At 40.2% G+C, this 21,452-nt stretch overlaps 1 protein-coding gene across 2 annotated transcripts in view; it reads left to right on the forward strand.

Moving 5' to 3' along the window:
- The window catches only part of MTR (5-methyltetrahydrofolate-homocysteine methyltransferase), a 56,279-nt gene that overhangs the window by 17,971 nt on the left and 16,856 nt on the right, over positions 1-21,452 (forward strand). For both annotated transcript variants that reach the window (XM_086627730.1, XM_086627741.1), the window contains exons 9-21: positions 3,713-3,813; positions 4,153-4,214; positions 5,051-5,118; positions 6,143-6,219; positions 7,348-7,460; positions 8,895-9,035; positions 9,692-9,877; positions 10,457-10,636; positions 11,654-11,770; positions 11,868-12,008; positions 16,078-16,167; positions 16,781-16,933; positions 17,513-17,620. In XM_086627730.1, the coding sequence (XP_086483856.1) occupies positions 3,713-3,813; positions 4,153-4,214; positions 5,051-5,118; positions 6,143-6,219; positions 7,348-7,460; positions 8,895-9,035; positions 9,692-9,877; positions 10,457-10,636; positions 11,654-11,770; positions 11,868-12,008; positions 16,078-16,167; positions 16,781-16,933; positions 17,513-17,620 (1,537 nt within the window). The remainder of the gene's footprint in view (positions 1-3,712; positions 3,814-4,152; positions 4,215-5,050; positions 5,119-6,142; positions 6,220-7,347; positions 7,461-8,894; positions 9,036-9,691; positions 9,878-10,456; positions 10,637-11,653; positions 11,771-11,867; positions 12,009-16,077; positions 16,168-16,780; positions 16,934-17,512; positions 17,621-21,452) is intronic.

A 21,452-nucleotide genomic window follows, 5' to 3' on the forward strand; every position in this document is an offset into this window, starting at 1 on the left:
AATCACAATTAGATCAAAGCATTAAAAAAATAATTCTGAAACTATAATTTGCCATCTCTTACTGTCTTAGATTGTGCAAGGAGCCAATTCCTGACATGGGCAGGGCTTATATCTTTTTCTGAGGGGAACCAGTGCCAGCTCAGAATGTTTCAGGGTGGCTTGAAAGAACAAATTGTAAGATTTCATTCTCGTGTTCTTTTTACTGAATTCTTACAAAACTGTGTATGCTCCCTTAGTGTTTTTCTCAAGGATGCACATTGTTGTTTTGAGAGCTCTTGATGCCTCCATTTACTTGCGTTTTTTTCTGTTCAGGCAGAAAAATTGAAATAAATACGAGATTAAGATCTGCAAAAATGCATAATATAGCAGATTTTGGTCATTGTGCAAGGTTTTGTGTATTAATTTGAATACTGTTCCCTGTTTCTCTAGTCTTCTGTGTTTCTATGCCCTATTCTATCTCTTCCTTGCCTCCTCTTTCCTCTTCACCATTCGTTTTCTTAGGTTGGTTCTTTATACAAAACTTACCGGAAATAGGTGTTTTTTTTCCTAGAATATTCTAACTTAAAACGTTTAATTCACTGTGAGCAGCACGTGCCGTGTACGTTGCAATGAGCCATTGTTTGTTTTTACAAATTCCAACTAAAACGTGCAATCTGTCATCTCAGTGATGCAAAAGCAGATTCACAGCTTTCCTGACTGCCCTTGAGGTTCCACTTTCCCAGACCAGACGGTGCTCCAGAAGTAACATATGGAGCCTCTTGGAACAGGGTGGTAGTTGACTTTTTCTCTGAGCATCACAGCCTAGTGATCCATATTTGGCATGAGTCTGTCTTGGGTAATCTTACTCGTAACTCTTTTGCCTCTGAAGAGGAAAGAAGGGTACTGGAGCAGAAATGAAGAACTTATTAAACCGTATTTCATAAAAGCTATTTTACGGGTCTGAATGCTTAGGGCCTGTTTCCCGTTTATGCGAAGGCGACTGTACAGCACTGTGGCAGAGGGTTTTGGTTTTGGGAGCAGATTGCATTTAATGTTGTTTCTGTTGCCAGATTGGTACAGAGTGGCTTTAGGGTTGTGAAAAAACTGATTAGTAGTAGTATCCTAGGGATCATTTTATACACGTTCACATAATTCCGCTTCGTTTTTTTATGTCCTGTTTGGGGTGATGCGTTGTCCTTAAGTCAATTTGGTTCGGAGTGCCTCCAAAAAGTGTGCGCTCTGTGTTAGGTTGATATAGATAGTAGCTGAGAAGCATGTGAAATGTGCTGCATAAGTGCTGAAAAATGTGTGGCAAGCTGCTTGCTATGAAAGGCACTCAGATGTGGCATGACTTCCCTTTGTGTTACTTCGGCTCCTGCGATTTTCTACTGCAGTAGCGTTAAGAAGACGTATGCAGAGTTTCGGGCCCTCGTGGTGTTTGTTCTGGTCCCAAGGGCGCTCTGCAGCCTTATCTTTCACAGGAGCTGATGCATGGCTGCTGGGAAGAAATGAGCAAGGGACGGAGGTGATGTTTAAGATGAGGGTGTGATGTTATTACGCTAGGATAGTGGTGACAGCATACCAGCAATCTGGTTCAGGGCAGCTGGCTTTTAAGGCATGGTTAGGGGTTTGCTTTTCTCAAATGTTTTCTTTCATGATGCTATTGAGTGCTGTGGGAAGATGATACTGGCCATGGGAGCTACTTTTTGTTTCTGAACGAACGTGCGCGTCTGCTTAGTTTAACTTGGCAGTTTTGAAACAGGTAACACTTGGATGGTGTCGTGCTCATAGATATATTTACCAGCAACCCCTGTAGTGGGTAATCATTCAGGCAGTCTGGAGGGCCAGTATCCAGTAAGTCAAGTGAGAACATCAAGAAGTTCTTGTTTGGTGAGTATGCTGGCTGCTTTTATAGTATTTCTCTGGTAAGATAAAGTAAGCTAAAGAGAGTGACAGGTGAGTTCATACTCAGAATCAGAGATAGATGGATATTAAATGTGGAAGGGAGGGATGAAGCTGCCTAATACAGGAGAGAGCTTAAAAAGAGGAGGTGGGGAGTGTGAACTGGAAGCTTGTAAATTGAATGACTTAACAGTAGTAAATACCTTGCATTCGTCTGCATTTGATAAGGACAGTTCTATTAACAACTCTTACCTTGCCTTGCTTTGAAAATCCTGAAGGATAAGCCCCTGCTTTGAAATAAATTCCAAAACCTCATTGCTGTAATTGTACATTTGTATCCAGGGGATCTGTATGAAGGATTTAAACGTGTGTAGACACTAAATAGGGAAATGAGAATAGAGGGGTTCTTTTAAAGTTTTCCTGTTTAAAATAGAATGGCTCATATGAGATGCATTAGAAAAAGCACTTTGAAGGTAGAGCTGGCTGTTTGAAAAAACAAACACACATGCCCACCCCTAACCCTGCCCCCCCCAAAAAAAAGAAAAAAAAAAAAGAAGAAAAAACCCAAACCAATTGCCCAAAAAACAAACTTAAGGTATTGGAAGAAAGGGCTTGTGTGCGGTTTGGTCTGAGTATGTGACTGTGATATTCAAAGCCCTGGTTTTGGATGTTGCTGTGAGACCCTCAAACCTCAAGGATTTGTCATTCTGTCCAACAGTGAATTGGGCTGCAAGTATTTACTGCTACTACCTGTGCAGTTACCAAGCCCCTGCCTGCTCCATGGAAACAGGAGAAAAGTCAAAAAACATTTTGTGGTCCTAGTTCTGTGCAGGGCTTTATTGCTTTTGACCTCTGGGAGACGAAGAGGGCATATGTGCACTTTATTAACTTAGCTACCTCTGAATCAGCCTCTGTGGCGCAGTTAGTTGGGAGATGTGGCTGTCATCCATTCCTGTTTCAGCAGGTTAGCTCGCATCCTCTCCGAGACCGTTATTCCAGGAAAGAAGAAAGCTTTTATACATCTTCCTCTTAGAGCAGCACCGTGAGCACCTTTCGAGTCTTGCAGTGCTCATAAGGTGGTTTCTAGCATGGTGCAGAGAGATCAGGAAACATATGTAAAAGACCTCTTAAATACTTTCTGAAAGAGAAATTGCCGTTTTAATACCAATGTAGACATTTTGAGTGCAAGTCACGTTTATGTGTCAGTCACTGAAGGAAAGAAAACATGATTGTACCTCGTATACTGGTAAAATTGTCTGAGAAGCTTATTCATGCAAAAATACTTCTGCTGTAGTGCTGTCTAGGTTACTAAGATGTAACAGATTCAGTTGCCCAAGCTTAGTGCATCTTGGGGAAGGCACTTGGTTTCTTCCAAGTTTGACATAATTTATGTATAATTTTAAAAGAAAACGATGAGTTAGTGGCTTGAAGCAGGTCTTACTCTTTCAACCTTTTTCATACTTCTTCCTGTAGTATGTGCCATTCTCATTCCCCTTGTTCTCTCTCTCACCTAGGCAATACAGAGCCATTGTGTTGCTGCAGTTGCTGTCAAAATGCTGCCACTTTTCTCCTAGATTTTGAAATGAAATCTTGATTTACTGTTCCCATTTCAATTCAGTCCAGTCCACCTCCCTCATGAGCTTTTCTTCCACACAAGGGTTTTCCTTTTGGAGTCTTGCTGATTGATGATGATGATTAAAGAAATTGCATATAGATTGGTTTTGTTGTAGATGATTGTGGGAGTTAGCAGTTGCCAGCACTAACATTTGTCTGTTTTGTGTGTAAAAGGTTTTTTTTACCTCAAAATAATTTTTGGAAATTTATTTTCCAGTGTCGGCTTAAATTGTGCTTTAGGGGCAGTTGAAATGAGACCATACATTGAAACAATTGGAAAATGTACAACAGCCTACATCATCTGTTACCCCAACGCAGGTGTGTTGGTGCACTTGTTCCTATGCTTACAGGCATACAAAATGTAACTAAACCATTCCATGTCATCAGCGATAATAGAGTTGAATTAGCTTGAAAAGATGATTGTTTTTATTGTTAAAAAGAGGTGAATATTTTAAAATGCTGAAAGTAACTGTTGTTAGTTCTCTGACAGTGAACCCAGAATGCTCTCTTGCATGATTAATAACCTGTTAAGTAATGATTGCAAGGCATTTTTTTCCACATACAAGTGTAGCTACTTTAATTGTGTCTCTTATGGAATTTAATTCTGTTCTTGTGAGCTTCAAACAAATTGTAATACTAAAAAAATAATGTTTCAAGGTCTTCCCAATACTTTTGGTGGCTATGATGAAACTCCAGAAGTGACTGCCAAGCATATAAAGGTATGAAATATTTCTCGTGAATGTGTCATATCAGACATACTGGTAGACAAGAATTCTTTGCGTGTATTTTGTACGCATTTGTTAAAATACTGTGGTGTGGATTTTTTCCTCAGATGGCTCTACACGTCATTTGGATTGTTTACAGTTTGTTGAATGGTAGTGATTTTGAGATACAAGGTTAGAAAAAATTACTTGTGAAACTCTGAAAACCTTAATTACTTTCATGTCTTACACTAAGTAGCTTTCCTGCAGCTTGATCTGTGGATGTTACTCATTTGCGCTACTATGTTCTTTCTTTTACATTTGGGAATTGTTGAAAAAGCTGAGCGGTTTTTATGAATTGGCAGAATTTTACAGAGTTGTGTGTGTAGAAACCGTTGATGTTGGTGGTGTTGCAGTGCAGGCTGTCCTTGCATGTGACACTTGATCTGTGCAAGACAGAACTGTGTGACTGGAGCTGCAGTGTGTCAGCAAGAACACAGTATCTGCTGCATGTTAATTCTCTTTTATAGTACAGTGTGACTAGTCTTTGATATTCATCCAAGTTTTCATCTGGAGCTTCAGTATAAAATAGGCCAGTTTCAAATGTAGTTTCCTGAAATTAGGTGTTGAAATTGCTGGTTAGTCTTGGAAATCCACATCTCAAAACAAATCCTAAAGAGAAGAAATAGTACTGATGTTTTTAAATTTTTTTTTTATCCCCATGATTTGCTTAACATATGGAGAAAAAAAAAAAATATGTATCTAAAACCAATCTCTTTCTCTCTCTATAAAAATATATGTATAGGATACCTGTATTAACTTGAAACAAAATTCTCTTTCCCTCCATTTTACAGGATTTTGCTTTGGATGGTTTGGTCAACATAGTTGGAGGTTGCTGTGGTACTACACCAGCACATATCAGGTACCTCATGAGCTACAACTTCAGGTGCTGCTGTGGAGCAATATTGCATGGCTTGTCTTAGAGTTTCCTGAAGAAATAGATCACTTGAATACCAATAGCAGCAATACATGGAATAGAAATAACCCAGCTTTCATAGCCATGTATATCATGAAGAACGAGTAGAGACATGGTTCAAACAATGACTATACCTCTGCTGTTTTGTCATCTAAAATTGTTTTGGAATTATTTCTCTCTCTTTACCATTGGATAGAGTAGAGTTCCCATCTCTGTTCCATTGTGCCATATGTTCTTTCTCTTTTTGGCCATATTAGCCAGAAGGTGAAACTTGAGGTTTACTTTCTTGATAGAAGGAAGGAGAGTGTGTGGATATGGGGTGGAGATTTCTGAACAGGAGATCTGGGAACATTGTACAGCTGGTGCCTAGTCCTCGCTGGTGAGAAGGAGAGTTTTGTATCTTTCTCAGTGGAAGTAGGTCAGTGCGAAAACTTCCCTTTCTCACCTGGGCTTGAAAGAGAAGGGGCCCTGTGATTCATACAGTCTGGGAAGAGGTGGTATCTGAGCATGTAGAGGATGCTGTGTGTCCCTCCTAACTGTAGTGAAGAGAAAGTGAAAACATGAGTCATTCCAGCATTTGAGAAATGCATCTCAGCACAGAACAATGTCCCTTGATTTTTGTGCTGCAATCATTAATTGCTCAGCTCAGCAAATCATGAATACAGTAAGGGTCAATGTGATTGAGGACTGGCTATGGTATCCGTCGGGTATCCCATTGGCATAATATCCCACATTCCGTATTTGGTAAGTCTTCAGCTTTGTACATTCCCTGCAAATAGCTAAGATAGGATCTTCTGGGAGTGTTTTTGCCTTTGGCCACATGAAGTGAAACATGCTAATTAGTCTTGTCTGCTACAGGGCTAAATTGGAGATGTAGGTATATGTCTAGTGTGTCTGTTTGAGTTTTGTCTGGAGTGGTTTAATTTTAATCAAAAACTTCACTCTTCACTTTCCTCTTTCTGTAACTCAGGAAAATTGCCGAAGCTGTGAAATTCTGTAAGCCTCGTGTTCCACCTTCTCTCTCTCAAGGATACATGCTGCTGTCAGGTAAAACGGAGTGTAACAGCTTGAGCTTTATAACTCATGCAACCTTCCTTTATAAATTTATTTGCTGTTTTCTGCTGATCAGAACAGCACTGTGGGTTTTAGGTTCTACTTGAATTCAGCAAGCTTGTGGATGTGTAACCACATGGAAATCTTACTGCTTTGGCCAAAGGATTAATGAAACATTTTATTACAATCTTTTATAATATTACTAAGCCAGCATATTTTACTCTGCAAGTCTCAGACACGTTGTAGGGGTGAGTGAGTATCTTTATCCTCACTTTGAAACATGAGAGGGTTAAGCACAGAGCGATCAGGTGATTTGACTGCAGTTAATGTCAGAGCTGGAACACGATCTTTGTTCACCTGCTGTGAGACAACTGCACTGCATTGTCTCAGATGTCAATCCAGTCATACTGGGACAGTGTTCCAGCAATACATCCAGGTCTAGAACATCTTTTGTTCTAGCAGAGTCTAGATCTGTATCTTCCTGAGCCAGACCTTCTTTTAAGCCTTTGGGACATGTATCCAAGTAAAACAGTATCTTCTTTTTGTCCTGGTATTTTAATCTCAAAGTCAGATGAGTTTAGCATAAATTAAATAAATCATAATTGGCCTGTGGTTTCATGCATTAGCTTATTCTGTTCTGCTCTAAGGTTAGTTTGCCTCTGAGTTGCCTGCTACCCAAGAGTCCCACTTGGCTCGTTTCTCTGAGCTTGGGCACACGGTTAAGAGCTGACCTTGTTTGTCAGTCAGTTCAGTGGGCTCCTTCTCTGGTGGTGGTAGAGTCATGAGATAGTTGGAAATGGAGGTAAGGTGTATATGTGCATACACATAGATGCCCAAAGAATTGCAGCTTCACATCATTTTATGTTGAACAAATTGGCTGTTATTTTTCATAGGTCAGGTAAATTACTGTCATTGAGGAAGGATAGAAACCTTTGGCATATGTGTTGGATGTTGTTTCTTTGCTAGTTACTCATTAGATTTGTGCGTATCCTGATGTGCTGAGAAATCGCTGTTATTAGAGAGAGACATCTCTATTCCATAGTTTAGAAAAGAGCTTTTGTCTTTCTTACATGTTTTTTTCTTTTCTGTTTTTACAAATATGTTCAAAAATATCTTTTTAAGGTCTGGAGCCATTCAGGATTGGGCCATACACCAATTTCGTTAATATTGGCGAACGCTGCAATGTTGCAGGATCACGGAAGTTTGCTAAACTCATCATGGCAGGCAACTATGAAGTATACATTTTAACAATTATCTTCATAGCTAATGCTCTGATTTTTCATTGCTCCATTGCACTGCTGTTAGTTGTTGTTTTTGTTGGCACAAAGCACTATTCTACACCAGTTACAAGATTAAGACAACAAGGAGAGTTTACTTCCTCACTGTCCTTTGTTTCTGTGCTCACCAGCTCCTAGTAAATTTGTGAGAAGGGTTTTACAAGGGCTTTGGAATGTGGTATGGTGTGGTTCCCCTCCCCCCTCCAAGTGTTACAGGAAACATGACTTTGCATTTTGAATTAAGTTACACAGCTGATGGTGGTTTAGAAAATGTCCTGGTCCCTACTGTATCTAGAGGTGGATTTACAGAGGAGGGAAGAAGGAAAGAGGGTGTATTCCCTCCTTCCAGGATGTGGGGTACATCTGACTTTGGACAGATTGTGCCACTGTTCAGCCCTCACTCTCTTTCCCTCCCTTTTCCAATCCTGATCAGCATTATGGTTGCATCTAATCTTCCTATACTTCGATCACTGGCTCGAGCATGCTACATGACAGGTGCTAGAGAAAAGTTGCTTAGAAGGTAGTTGTTTTCTTGAAACAGCTGCAGGGCAGAAATGAAAAGGCTGGAGTGCTCATTCTTCACTGGTGTAAATTGTTTCTGTGACATTCAAACAAATAGTAAAGTGACATTTCTTGAGAGCTGAGACTCTGCTTCAGAGTATGCTTTGCTGTTCTTGCTGATTCGATCAAAATGAAAGCCTTAGTTCATTTTTTAGGAAGTTTGACTCTTAAGCTCTTACAAGTCATGAGGCAGGTTAGACCTACTAAATAGAGAGAGCTTTAAACACAGGTTGTTAGAAGCTGTGAGCAACTAAAAAACGCTTTTATTTTTTGTCGTCTCAACCTGCAAAGTGACAAAAAAGAGAAAGCAAATGGATATACATGTTCAGATAATTGTGTAGGCCAGAGGGAAAACTTTAGTAGTTCCTTCTTAGCACTGGGTGATTATTCGGCAGCTGGAAAAAATGCTGAAGAACCTCCAAAAATTAAGTACTCTGTGTTATAAAACAGCAAAGCTTGTGATGCAAGACCTTTATTTCATGCCATCACAGAGACTGTTTTCCTGTAATCTTGTGCAGTCATAAGTCCTTGTTTCCATGCAAATCTTAAATAATTCAGTTAATCATATGTCCAGCGGTCTACAGTCAATGACACTACCAGCACATTAGGTCTCTGGAGTCGTGTTTTTGTGAACAAATTAGTTACCAGTTGTGCTATACTAACGACTTTTGTGTGTTGTTGTACATCACAGGCCATTTCCTTATTCTCTTACGGAATGTCTTATAAATTTTTTTCAGCTGCATGCTTATTTTGGAGAAGTGAAATGTTATCCTGAGAATGACTAGGCTTCTTTCTACTGACTGTTGTTCTGGTTTTTTACTTTTTCTTTAGGAAGCCCTGAGTGTAGCCAAATTGCAAGTTGAGATGGGGGCCCAGGTTCTTGACATCAATATGGATGATGGGATGCTGGATGGCCCTGCTGCAATGACAAGATTTTGTAACTTGATTTCTTCAGAACCTGATATTGCAAAGGTTGTAATTGAGTCACTCAAAAGCACAATAAAGAACCTTTTTATTGAGTTGGAAATTGCCTTTCAGAAAATGTTGATACTGATTTGTTTAGTAGCCAGTTTAGGTGGTTAATAAGAAGATGTAGGTGTTCCCCAAGAGGAAAAAGTAACTGTCATAGGGAAGGCCTTTGAGGGAAACAGAGGTTTTAACATTTTCTATCTGATTTCAGCTAAATATATGACAATACTTTTCATTGGTTAGAAAAGCCAAATGCAGGTTCCTTTTGCAGCAGTTCTGAGCCATAATCTATATATTGACAGTGCATATTGCTTTCCACAAAACTTAAAATTGCTATGGATATAGGATGGTTTTAAAAGATACTTATGCAAAGTGCGTTCTCTGAAAATGAATAGCTGATTCAGAAATGCAAGACGATGCAAGGAGAAGTAGAGGTCTCTCTATAACATGTGGTGTTGCCATAGAAGCTCTTGTGTAAAATTTGCTCTGAGTTTTGCATTTAAAGCAAAGTGAATCTACAAATGCCATCTGGAAACTTCCTATTCATAAATGCCGATTAACGTTGTGTGCATTTTTGTGTCCAGATGGGCAAACAGCATGTGGAACTCTAGTTCACAACTTGTAGGTATTCCCCTGGCTTACTTCTCTGTTATTTACAGGTGCCGTTATGCATTGACTCCTCAAATTTTTCAGTGATTGAAGCAGGTTTGAAATGTTGCCAAGGGAAATGCATTGTAAACAGCATCAGTCTAAAGGAAGGTGAGGAGGACTTTTTGGAGAAAGCGAGGAAAATTAAGTTGTATGGAGCGGCTGTGGTTGTCATGGCTTTTGACGAAGTGGGCCAGGTGAGTGTCACTTTAAAGGAGAGGTATTTTGCTTCTGGAGTGCAAGGCTTTCTTACTTTCGTGTAAGACAAAGTTGTTTTGTTTCATTGATGGAGGTGATTCAAAGAGGTCTCTATAGTCTTAGTAGTAGTTTTGACCCTGATATATAAGCATTTCTTGTGGTGCTCACGTGTGAGGGGTCCAAGTGCTGCTCTAGTACTCTGCTAGCGCAAGAGCATGTCTCTCACTATTCAGCCATGCTGAACCCTTCCTTCATAGAAGACTTTTTTTAGTTCAGAAACCGAGTTTTGCATGAGAGTGGAATCTTTGTGAATTAATTCAGTTATGTCAAAAACCACATATTAAACTTTGCATAAGATGATGAAATGTTGGGGAGCAAAGTTGTTTTTTATGAGTCAAAACTCCAGGTACAGGTGTAGTGATGTTTTTAATACAAAGTTCTTCTATATAATCCTTTTCTAGTGTTTGTGACATTCAGATTCTCAGTCTTGAGTCACGGGAACTGTAAATGGTTTCTGAGGTGTTTATTTTTTGTGTTGCGTGTAAGTTTCATGTCAGAACTTTTTTCTTCTCCACTAGGCAACAGAAACAGAAAACAAGATTGCAATCTGTTCCAGGGCTTATCACCTCCTTGTGGAAAAAGTGCACTTCAATCCAAATGATATAATATTTGACCCTAATATTTTGACCATAGGAACTGGAATGGAAGAACATAACCTATATGCTGTTAATTTTATCAATGCTACTAAAACCATAAAAGTGAGTTGTAAGCTTATTTTAACTTGAAGCATTTTGCTGAGATTACTTAAAAACCCAAACCATCACAAAACAGAAAAACACTCCCCACCTTCAAACAGCAACAGCAAAACACTGCTGCAAAATTGTATGCATTTTAAATTAGCAAGGAGGACTATTCCTCTGAAGTGCAGACATACCCCAATATTGCTGTATTTCCAGCAGAACTTCAAATAGTTCTACAAATATATTACAATCCATTATCTCTACTGTAAATATGCTACATTAATTAAGTGAGGTAACAATCACATTCATATTCTAGCTAAAAGGAAGCTCTTTGAAAGTACATGAAAGCTGCCTTTTAAAATTAATAATATTTCTGTTACTGTGGAAGGGATTTGTGCAGTAACGTGACTTTTTATTTAGCCAAAATGTGTGTAAGGAAGTACAGCAGTGAGGAACATCACCTGGATACAGCCAAGGCAGCTGCACTGTTGTTTTTCACAAGGCAACTTGATTGGTCTGGAGATGATCTTGTCTGTAGCAGTCTGGGGCTTCAACATCCCACAGGCTATTTTGTCACCACAGGGCTTCTGGAAGGGAGAGGTTAGCTGCTCAACCTCACCCTTGAGGTTAGCTGCTCAACTACAGCCTGCTCCTGAATGTGCAAGAAGGAAGTTGAGTGCTTCTGTTTCCAGAGGAGTGGGGGATGGAACAACCATAAGTAGATCTGCAGGGGGAAAATCTGGAATGCTACTGTGGGAGGACTGATATGTTTAGAATAGCACCTATGACTATGGATACCATGGTAGTTGCTTACACATAACTATGCTGGATCTTTCTTTTTACTTGTATCTTTTTCTGCAGAGATTTGAATTGCTTTTTATGAATTTGAGTAACTAGAAGGATCTGGAACAGGGAAGACAGAAAGGGTGCCAATGCACCGCAGCTCAGGGGCCAACTGTTTTGTGGACTGAGTGCTTTGCTTACGTTTCCTTTTTGGAAAGCACTTTTCTAAAAATCTGGGTGCAATTCCTGTAGGAAACACTGCCGGGAGCCAGGATAAGTGGAGGTCTCTCCAATCTGTCTTTTTCCTTTCGAGGAATGGATGCCATTCGAGAAGCAATGCATGGGGTGTTTCTTTACCATGCGATTAAGGTATGATGTGCTTTTGGCTTTCATACGTTAGTGCTTAGCAGATGTGGAGTGCCATGTCTGACAGCCCTGATTGGGGGATTCTGCATGGTTCTTTCAGTGTGGCATGGACATGGGAATTGTGAATGCTGGGAATCTGCCAGTGTATGATGATATCCAGAAGGAATTGCTGCAGCTGTGTGAGAATCTAATCTGGAACAAAGATCCTGATGCGACAGAGAAACTTTTACATTATGCTCAGGTAACTTCCAATTTTAAGCTTTGAATAATAGTTAGCTTAGCACCTGGACTTTTAACACCTCCCTGCTGATGACAGGTAGAACAGCCTGTAAATGTTAGAAGTTACTAATGTTACTGCAAGTGGTTCAGTTATTAGTATAGAATAAAATTTGAACTCCGAGAGAGATTGAGCCTCACCAATTTCATAGGTTCCTTGAACGATCCTGCACCAAAGTTCTTCTTATGCTTCAGGAGACCAAGCTGCATAGGCATTCTTTTTAAAAAAAATTAGCCCCGAAACAGTAAGAAGCAAAAAATCCCAACTAAACTCCCCCACCCCCCAAACAAAAAAAAAAAACCCTCACGAGCAAACAAATAAACAATAACCAGAGAAGGCCAATTCACAACCGAAGCAAATCTTGTTGCTGGAGCTTAATTGACAAGTGCACTGTGAGAGACAAAGAGTAAACCTGTCTCTCTGGTGCTAATGGTTTCCTTGGAGTGTAGGTAAAAGGTCAGGTAGTTGCTTGTGGTTCTGGCTGTGCCATAGACTTCCAGTTCATGTAACTCATGTCGAGAGTGAAGATCAGCTATTTAGTGTTTTTGTGGTGCTGTAATAATGATGGTGATAGAAGATGAAGTTTATGCACCTGAAAGTTTCCAGGTTATCAGCCATGAGAGGACTGGTGAAATCCTGTTCTGAAGAGAACATACAGCAAAAATCTTTCTGGGTTAGGTGGCTCTTATGTTTAAGCACACAAGAAGGTTTGCATTCCTATTTTGTAGCTCCTGGAGGTATTATTTCTCTGCACAGCTTCAATTGGTTTGTAGTTTGCCCTATGATGGTATGTGCTTTTTAGGAACAGTGGCAACATGTAGAAAACCAGGACAGGAAGACTCTCTTTATCCCTTGTGCTTAGGCTATTTTAGATGGTGCTGTTAGTGTCTAAGCAATTCATCTGGGAGTGATCTTGTCTGTATAAGCAGATGTCCTGGTTTCAGCTGGGACGGAATTCTTTTTAACACCTAGAAGAGCTCTGTGTTTTGGTTTTAGTCTGGGACTCGGTCTGAGAAGAATGCTGACAGCGCACTGAGATTTATAGCTGGCACTGAGACCTCAAGGAATTTTCGGCTGCCGTGTTCTTGACAGTGTGCAGGAGCACAGCAGGATAGGGGGGAGCATAGCCGGAACAGAGGGTCCACAACTGCCCTTATGATTTGTACTTAGATTTAGGATTGAGGGCCAAATTGGCCAATGGAGTATTCCATATCATGCAACATCATGCACAGTATAAAAATGAGTTAACTGAAAAGAAGGACCTTTGCTCTTCTGGGGCTCTCACTCTTGGTCTCTCGGAATGTTGTGTCTCTCTCTCGCTCTCTTTTTGGGCCTCTTGCTTGTCCAGGATCGCGGTGTCAGGACTTATCTGTTTTGGGATCTTTAGTCCAGGATGAGACGGCCTTGGTCAAGGGGTGGTGAGCAATTACACTGTGCATCACTTGTCTGTATATATATATTATTATCATTATACATATGTATGTATGCATATATTATTAGTAGCAGTATTAAATTGTTCTTATCTCAACCCATGAGTCTCTCTCTTTCCCTTTTCCCCTTTAATTCTCTTCCCTATCCCCTGCTAGTGGGGGAGGATGAGTGAGTGGCTGTGTGGTGTTTAGTTGCTGGCCAGCCTAAACCACGACAGCAGAGTTGTACCATTAGGTTATTCAGGGATGCATAAAGAGAAAGAAAAAAAGAAGGGGAATTAGAAAGGGATTGCTTAAGCAGTGTTTCTGCAGAAGGCAGAATGTGAATTTAAATGGAGCATGAAAAGTAGAAATGGAAGTGGATGATGACTCCTAGATCTAGAAGTTTGGGAATCTCTGCATGGTGGTAGTTTTGTTGTGGGAGTAAAACATCCCCTGATTGCAAAAAAGAGAGGCACTCTCAATACAAAACATCTTTAAAAGCTCCATTAAAATTTAACATAAAATGTTAAACTTTCAGGTTTTCACTGGAGGTAAGCATCCTGATTTGGATTTCATCTTGGCCCTGGACAAATGTGAGAGTCCAAATAGATAGTCACAGCCAATGAGAAAGATCATTACATAAGTTTTCAGATTTTGAGGCATATTTCAATATCTTTATTCAGATATAAAGGAATAAAGATACAGAGGATACATTTATTCTGATACAGAGGAATTGAATGGCTTTAAGTTCTTTTATCTAAAGGGTTTTTTTGAACACAGAAGTATATGCATTAGTCAGTAAGTGCATATGTTCTTTCTATTTCCACTTACTGCAGTTTATTCTGCACAAAGAATGTAGAATGTGCAGTCCTGTTTCAAGTATCGCGTCTCTAATACAGCACCAGTGAAGTTTCCTCCTAGTTCCTTCAGGTAATAGTACTGTACTTTGCCAGTTGTTCGAATGCTAGACCTATGGGGAAAAATGAGGAACTTACTCCTTGCACATTCAGGAGATCAGTTTTCATTTGAAGTTTGAGATTAGAAAAACATTTTCCATTAAGTGTATAGCTGCCAACATTCTCAAACTGAAGCTTTGTCCCATTTATGGCAATAGGAGTTGTACTTCCAAAGGCAGGTTTTTTCATCCTCAGAATGCAGTATGATCATCCTCTTTTTAAAGATATGCATGTAGTGCTTGCCAGTGTGGTCCTTGCATGTCCACCCTAAGCTTCATGGGTTGTTTTTAGGTTGGAATGACTGCCTTGCTAAAGTGTCTGGCCAGAGGTTAAGGAGCAATTTGTACCATTTTGTTGAATCACAGAAGGGCTGAGGTGGGAAGGGGACTGCTGGGGCAGCATCTAGTACAACCACCCTGCTCAGAGCAGGGTCAGCAAGAACAGGTTGCTCAGGGCCACGTCCAGTTGGGTTTTCAACATAACTAAGGATGGAGACTCTGCAACCTCTCTGGGCAACATTTTCCTCCTTCTTTCCTTCTCTTTGTACAAACTAGACTTATGAATGAATAAGAGTTAGCAACAAGAAGCTGTGAAGTTAGCCAACATTCATATAAACAGGAATGAAAACTTGTTCTGACTTTTGTTCTCGTGAGCTAGATCTTGTTTCCATGATTTTCCCATGGCTCTATCTTTAAAAACTTGCTCTTGAGCACTCAAAAGTATAAGAGGTTCGTAAGGACCGAAAGATGTCAGATTACATGGAATAACTGAGGGAGGAAAACAGATGACTTGCCTGAAGTGTAGTGGTTGAAGTAGTGGATACCATGCTCTTCCACAAGCCTTCCTGGGTGGGTGCTTATGAGCTTCCTTCCTTCCTTTTGGCCTTTGCATTCATAGCAAAGGGGAGTGGGAGGCCAAGAGAGGTGTGCGAGGGTTTGGGGTGGTCTGTGTGCGTGAGAAGCAGTAGTTCTGTAGGCCACGTGGTTGAAAACACATCCATGATATGGAATAACAACCTATTCCAGCAGAAACGGAGTTAGTGCCAAATTAATTAGAATTTTAAAATGAAGTGTAGTGGATGGGCCAGGAATCAATTTAAATTATGTTCCCAGAAGTAAAACCCTTAGGATTAGTCCTTTTATTGTTTTTAAGAGTGTGAAAATTATTGAACTGCTCCCTCTGCTTTTTTGGTTTTCTTTTTTTTTTTTTTACTCTCTTTTTTTGGTTACTCTCTTTTTTTGGTTACTCTCTTTTTTTGGTTACTCTCTTTTTTTGGTTACTCTCTTTTTTTGGTTACTCTCTTTTTTTGGTTACTCTCTTTTTTTGGTTACTCTCTTTTTTTGGTTACTCTCTTTTTTTGGTTACTCTCTTTTTTTGGTTACTCTCTTTTTTTGGTTACTCTCTTTGTTTTAAAAAAAAGACTTTTTACTTTGTTTTGTTTACATCTTTATTGAGCTATATACTCTTTGGGATATATACCTCCTAAGTGTCTGTAGTACATCACAGGTATTTGCAATATGATTTGCATGTATATAAAAACCTTTTGAATAATCTAAAATAATTTTAGGAGTTAGTACTTGAAATGATCCTCAGTTTTCTAAAAGTAAAGTCAATGGTTGTAATTTTTAAGCTTGCAAGCTCCTGTGCATGTCTTTTCCTCTTCAGAATCATGCCCAAGGAGGGAAAAAAGTTGTACTGACGGATGAGTGGCGGAAAGGCTCCGTCGAGGAAAGGCTGGAATATGCTCTCATAAAGGTGAATCTGTGCAGAAAATTTTCCTACCCATCAGGTCTCCGAGACTTGATCTTAGCTCAGACTTTAAGGGACCCTTTGGCTTTAAAAATTCTTCAACTGCCATTCTTGTAAAAGCTGTTAACTAATAATATATTTCATTAATATATTTAATGAACTTCACTAACAGAGAAAACTGTGGTCGTTTGTCTTAAGCTTCACAAGTTGAAGTCTTTGACCCTTAATGTTTTATTCCACTAGTACTGGTAGTAACATGCCGCTTTTACTTTCTCGAGTTTTATTTTGGTCCTTTAACAGTACTGCAATGTGTGCCACTTGTGCTGAGGAAACAATCTTTGAATTTTTGGTTTTTCTTACGACATATTGAAGAAAAACAAACCAACTTATTAATACTGGGGACTCTTGCTTTGAATAATTTTATATGCCTGCCTAAGAACTACACAGTGTTCTGTTTCTGAAGAAAACCTGTTTTAAGTACACATTTGAAGTACTCTTAAAGACTAGCTGTATCTAAAGTATCTGTTCGTACTTTCATTGTGTTTTTTTGGTGGAGAGAAGGCAACTAACTAAAAGCTGTATTTCTAGCAAGATAAAAGCGTCTCAGTTTTTTTCCCAGGGCATCGAGAAGTATGTCACAGAAGATACAGAAGAAGCAAGATTAAATCAGCAAAAATATCCCAGACCTCTAAATGTAATTGAAGGGCCTTTGATGAATGGCATGAAGATCGTTGGTGATCTTTTTGGAGCTGGAAAGATGTTTCTACCTCAGGTAATGAGAAAATGATTTCATATATTTTCCTATTTTGCAAAAACTGGCATTGTAAACTGTAGCCGAAACATTCTATGCTGGTTGTTTTTTTCAGATACAGCATGTGAATTTTGAAAATTCAGGTGCTGCTAAGAAGTAGCCCGTTTTTTTCTTTACTTTGGAACTTGACTTTCTTTCTGTAGTTTTACATGTTTGTTTCCTTTCTTACTAGGTGGTTTACCTTTATTTGAAATGTAGTTTTAAGTCTAAGCCTGTGAAAAAGAGCAAGAGAGAAAAAAGATCCAAATAAAAACTGTTATGTTTAGCACCTTCCAAGCCTGGGCCTGTTTGTAGCTTCCAACTCTATTGTGAGTGGTCTGAGAGGTTGCCCTGTTAAAGCAAGTGTCATGTGTAAAGCCTTAGTCCAGTAGGACCAGCAGCTTACTGCCACAGAACGCTCTGCAGAGCTGGAATCTGGGTTTACAAATGAAGTTTTGTTTACTGTTTGAAGGGGAAGAAAAGAAAGCTATAAGAAATCTGAGGCTATTCCTATACCTGGTCTTTATTTTTTATTTTCCCTCCCTCTATTTATCTATGCAGGTGATAAAGTCTGCTCGAGTTATGAAGAAAGCAGTTGGCCACCTTATACCCTATATGGAAAAAGAAAGAGAGGAAAGGAGAGCTGAACGAGGCAGCACAGAGGAAGAGGCAAGACACAGTCATTTGTGCCGTAACTTTCATAGCATGCCAAGACAAAAATTGAAATTATTTTTTGTTAATGACATTTATGCAGCTTTCATGCTGAAAAGTTGATGCAGTTATATGGAAACTGACAATCTTGGCATAGTTTGAAGTAGATCTGAAATTTACGAAGTAAAGATTTTCATAGATTCATAGATTTCTAGGTTGGAAAAGACCTTAGAGATCATCGAGTCCAACCATCCCTAATCCCCATTAAACCATATCCCCAAGTAGATCATCCACCCTATTCTTAAACACATCCAGGATGGTGGTGGATGCTCCATCCCTGGAGACATTCAAGGCCAGGTTGGACGAGGCCCTGAGCAACCTGATGTAGTTGGAGATATCCCTGTTTGTTGCAGGGGGGTTGGACTAGATGACCTTTGAAGATCTCTTCCAGCCCTAACCATTCTATGATTCTATGGGGACTCAACCACCTCCCTGGGCAGCCTATTCCAGGGGCTGACAACCCTTTCAGAGAAGAAATACTTCCTAACATCCAACCTGAATCTCCCCTGACTAAGCTTATACCCATTTCCTCTTGTTCTATCACCCAACACTAATGTAAAGAGCCCTTCCCCCACCTCCCCACCATCTTTTCTCAAGTATTTGTAGGCTGTAATCAGGTCTCCCCTCAGCCTCCTCTTCTCCAGGCTAAACAGCCCCAACTCCCTCAGCCGCTCCTCATAAGTTTTATTTTCCAGCCCCTTGACCAGTTTAGTCGCCCTTCTTTGAACTCGCTCCAGGAGCTCAATATCTCTCTTAAAGCGAGGGACCCAAAACTGGACACGATATTCCAGGTGCGGCCTCACCAGTGCCGAGTACAGGGGCAGGATCACTTCCCTGTTCCTGCTGGTCACACTATTCTTGATACACGCCAGTATCCCATTGGCCTTTTTGGCCACCTGGGCACACTGCTGGCTCATATCAAGCCGGTAGTCAACCAACACCCCCAGGTCCTTCTCCGCCAGGCAGCTCTCCAGCCACTCTTCCCCGAGCCTATAGCGATGCTTGGGGTTTTTATACCCCAAGTGAAGGACTCTGCACTTGGCCTTATTAAAGCTCATGCCATTGGCCTCAGCCCAACGATCCAGTCTGTTCAAATCCCTCTGAAGGGCCTCCCTACCCTCGAGCAGATCGACACAGCCTCCCAGCTTGGTGTCGTCCGCAAATTTACTGAGGGTACATTCAATTCCCTCATCCAGGTCATTGATAAAGATGTTAAACAGAACTGGACCCAGCACTGAGCCCTGGGGAACCTCACTGGTGACCGACCTCCAGCCGGATTTGGCCCCATTTACCACCACTCTTTGGGCCCGGCCATCCAGCCAGTTTTTAACCCAAAGGAGGGTGTGCCTATCCAGGCCAGCAGTTATCAGTTTCTCCACCAGAACACTATGAGAAACTGTATCAAAGGCTTTACTGAGGTCAAGGAAAACTACATCCACAGCCCTTCCCTCGTCAACCAGGCGGGTCACCCTGTCATAGAAGGTGATCAGGTTTGATTGGCAAGACCTGCCTTTCATAAACCCATGTTGACTGGGCCTGATCACCCGGTTAACCTGTATGTGCTCATTAATAGCACTCAGGATAACCTGTTCCATGACTTTGCCCGTCACCGAGGTCAAACTGACAGGCCTGTAGTTCCCCAGATCCTCCTTCCGCCCTTTTTTGTAAATGGGGGTAACATCCGCCAGCCTCCAGTCCAGCGGAACTTCCCCAGTGAGCCAAGTGGCGTTCCCCAGTGGCATTCTGCTTGGTGTTTGCCTAGGATGTTGTCACAAGTTTCCTGCAGGATGCCATAAACCTTTGTAGGCCTTTTATACTAGTGTTACTTACTTATTCTGTTTTTGTAGGCATTAGTTCTAGTGTTATTTATTTGTGATACTTCTAACCTTATGGCAAATTTTGCCATTTGCTTCTGCTATTTCTGTTCTCAGTGAATTATGGAACTCCCTTTAGCATGTTCAAAGCCTGTTGCCAAGTTTCTCTTTACTCATCTGTTCCCTTCCCCATAGCCCTGACCATTCTCCCAGCTAAACAAATCAAATTCTTCCATCTCTTTTCTTCATGACCTCTTTTTTTTGTGATAGAGTAGCATACTCATTGCATGTGTAGCCATGACCAAGTTGCAGGGGACAAGTGTTTATGAAAACAGGATCTGAATATAGTTGTCTTTTCTTACGTGTGTTTTTTCACCAGTTTGTGAAGACTACTTTTTATGTAATATGTAAAATATATGTACTGGAAAATATCCAGTGATTTTCAAATCCTTGTGGGCCTTTCCTTTATAGCATTTCCTGTTTAACAGCCAACAGTTGGTGATACTTGAGAATAGTTTTGTGAACCTACCTGTGCATATGCTTGAATTAATTTCTTCCAAATTTGGCTAATGGAATGTGTGATATGAGCATTGGAGAATGAAGATGCAGGATGTCCCTTGTTTCTCTATACTGACAAGATTCTATTCAGTAGAAAAGAGTTCAGGTGAATTGGACGAAATCTCCTTTTAAATACACATGTCTGCTGTTTCCTACTATATTTGTAATGTGATAGGTGCTTACAGTTTTGGTTGTTAAATATTTTTCTTCTCTTGTCTTTGCCTATCGAATTTAGGTTTGATATACATTTAATTTTCTTTAGTCCTGTGCAACCTTAGCTTGTCTTCATGAGTTCTCAGAGACAATAGCTTTTATCAGAATCTGGTATTTAGCACACACACAAAAAAGGAAGAATAGCAGAATTTCTCTAAACTGTGGTATTCGTGTATTTCCTTTGGTTTCCCTTCTGTGAATTTTTGAATGATTGAATTTTCTTAATTCTTACATTGAAATCTTCTTACACTGTATCTTTTCTGTTTGCTGTGGTTCTGTTGTGTGATTGCCTGGGATAAATGTAATGAATACAGAAAATAATTTAGAAAGAAAAATGACCTTATAGTCAAACCTACCTAATCTCAATGGAAGAAGGAGAATGCCTAGTCTCTGTTCCCGTGATCTTTCTGGATGTGAAGAAGGTGTCTTCTCTCCAGTACCTCAAGCGAATCTGTTCTCTGGCTGTCATGAGTCACCTTTCTATGTGTCATCTCTCTCCTGCTCATGTTGTTCTTTTTTTATTTTAATTCAGATGACAATGCCAGTATTTGGCACCTTCTGGTTTGTTCTGATGCTGTTTGTAGTCAGTGAAAATCATTACCCCATTACTTCCATGAGCACTGGATTACAATCTACTGTCAACCCTCTGGCACTTAATTCTCTGGCTAAAAACAAGCGATGTGGAATTTGAGAGGTTCTTGAAAGTATAGGAAGCACTCTGAAGAGATTGTGATATATTCTGTGTGGTTGAGGAGAACAGGAGGGAAAATGTAGGGTGTCTGTGCTCCTGCTTCCTCTGCCTTCTGCTGGGCGAGGGGTGTAGTGCCTTCCTCTTCAAAAAATGTTGTCACTGTATAGAGAATTAGTGAGAGAGGAAAAACCAGCTGCATGTATCTCCAGAGTTAGATGTTGACTTGAAGGAAAATGATTTGCAGACTCTGGTACCTGATCCATCTGATGTTACCCAGACTACTGTAGCCTCCAGGACAGTTTTAGTCACAGACTGCCAGGAAATGCAAAGCATTGATAGTTACATTTGAGGATGAATAGCTGTGGCTATGGATCTCTATCAAGATTAAAAAAAAAGAAGCCTTTTGGATGTGTGCCCAGGACTTCAGGACCTACTTGCTTGAGACAATTGAAATCGCAGTGTGCCCTAAATAGGATTTATTTAAAATAGCATGTGCTCTGGCCCATGTTGTTTG

Source organism: Tauraco erythrolophus, chromosome 2, assembly GCF_009769465.1.
Source record: "Tauraco erythrolophus isolate bTauEry1 chromosome 2, bTauEry1.pri, whole genome shotgun sequence".
Lineage (NCBI taxonomy): Eukaryota > Metazoa > Chordata > Aves > Musophagiformes > Musophagidae > Tauraco > Tauraco erythrolophus.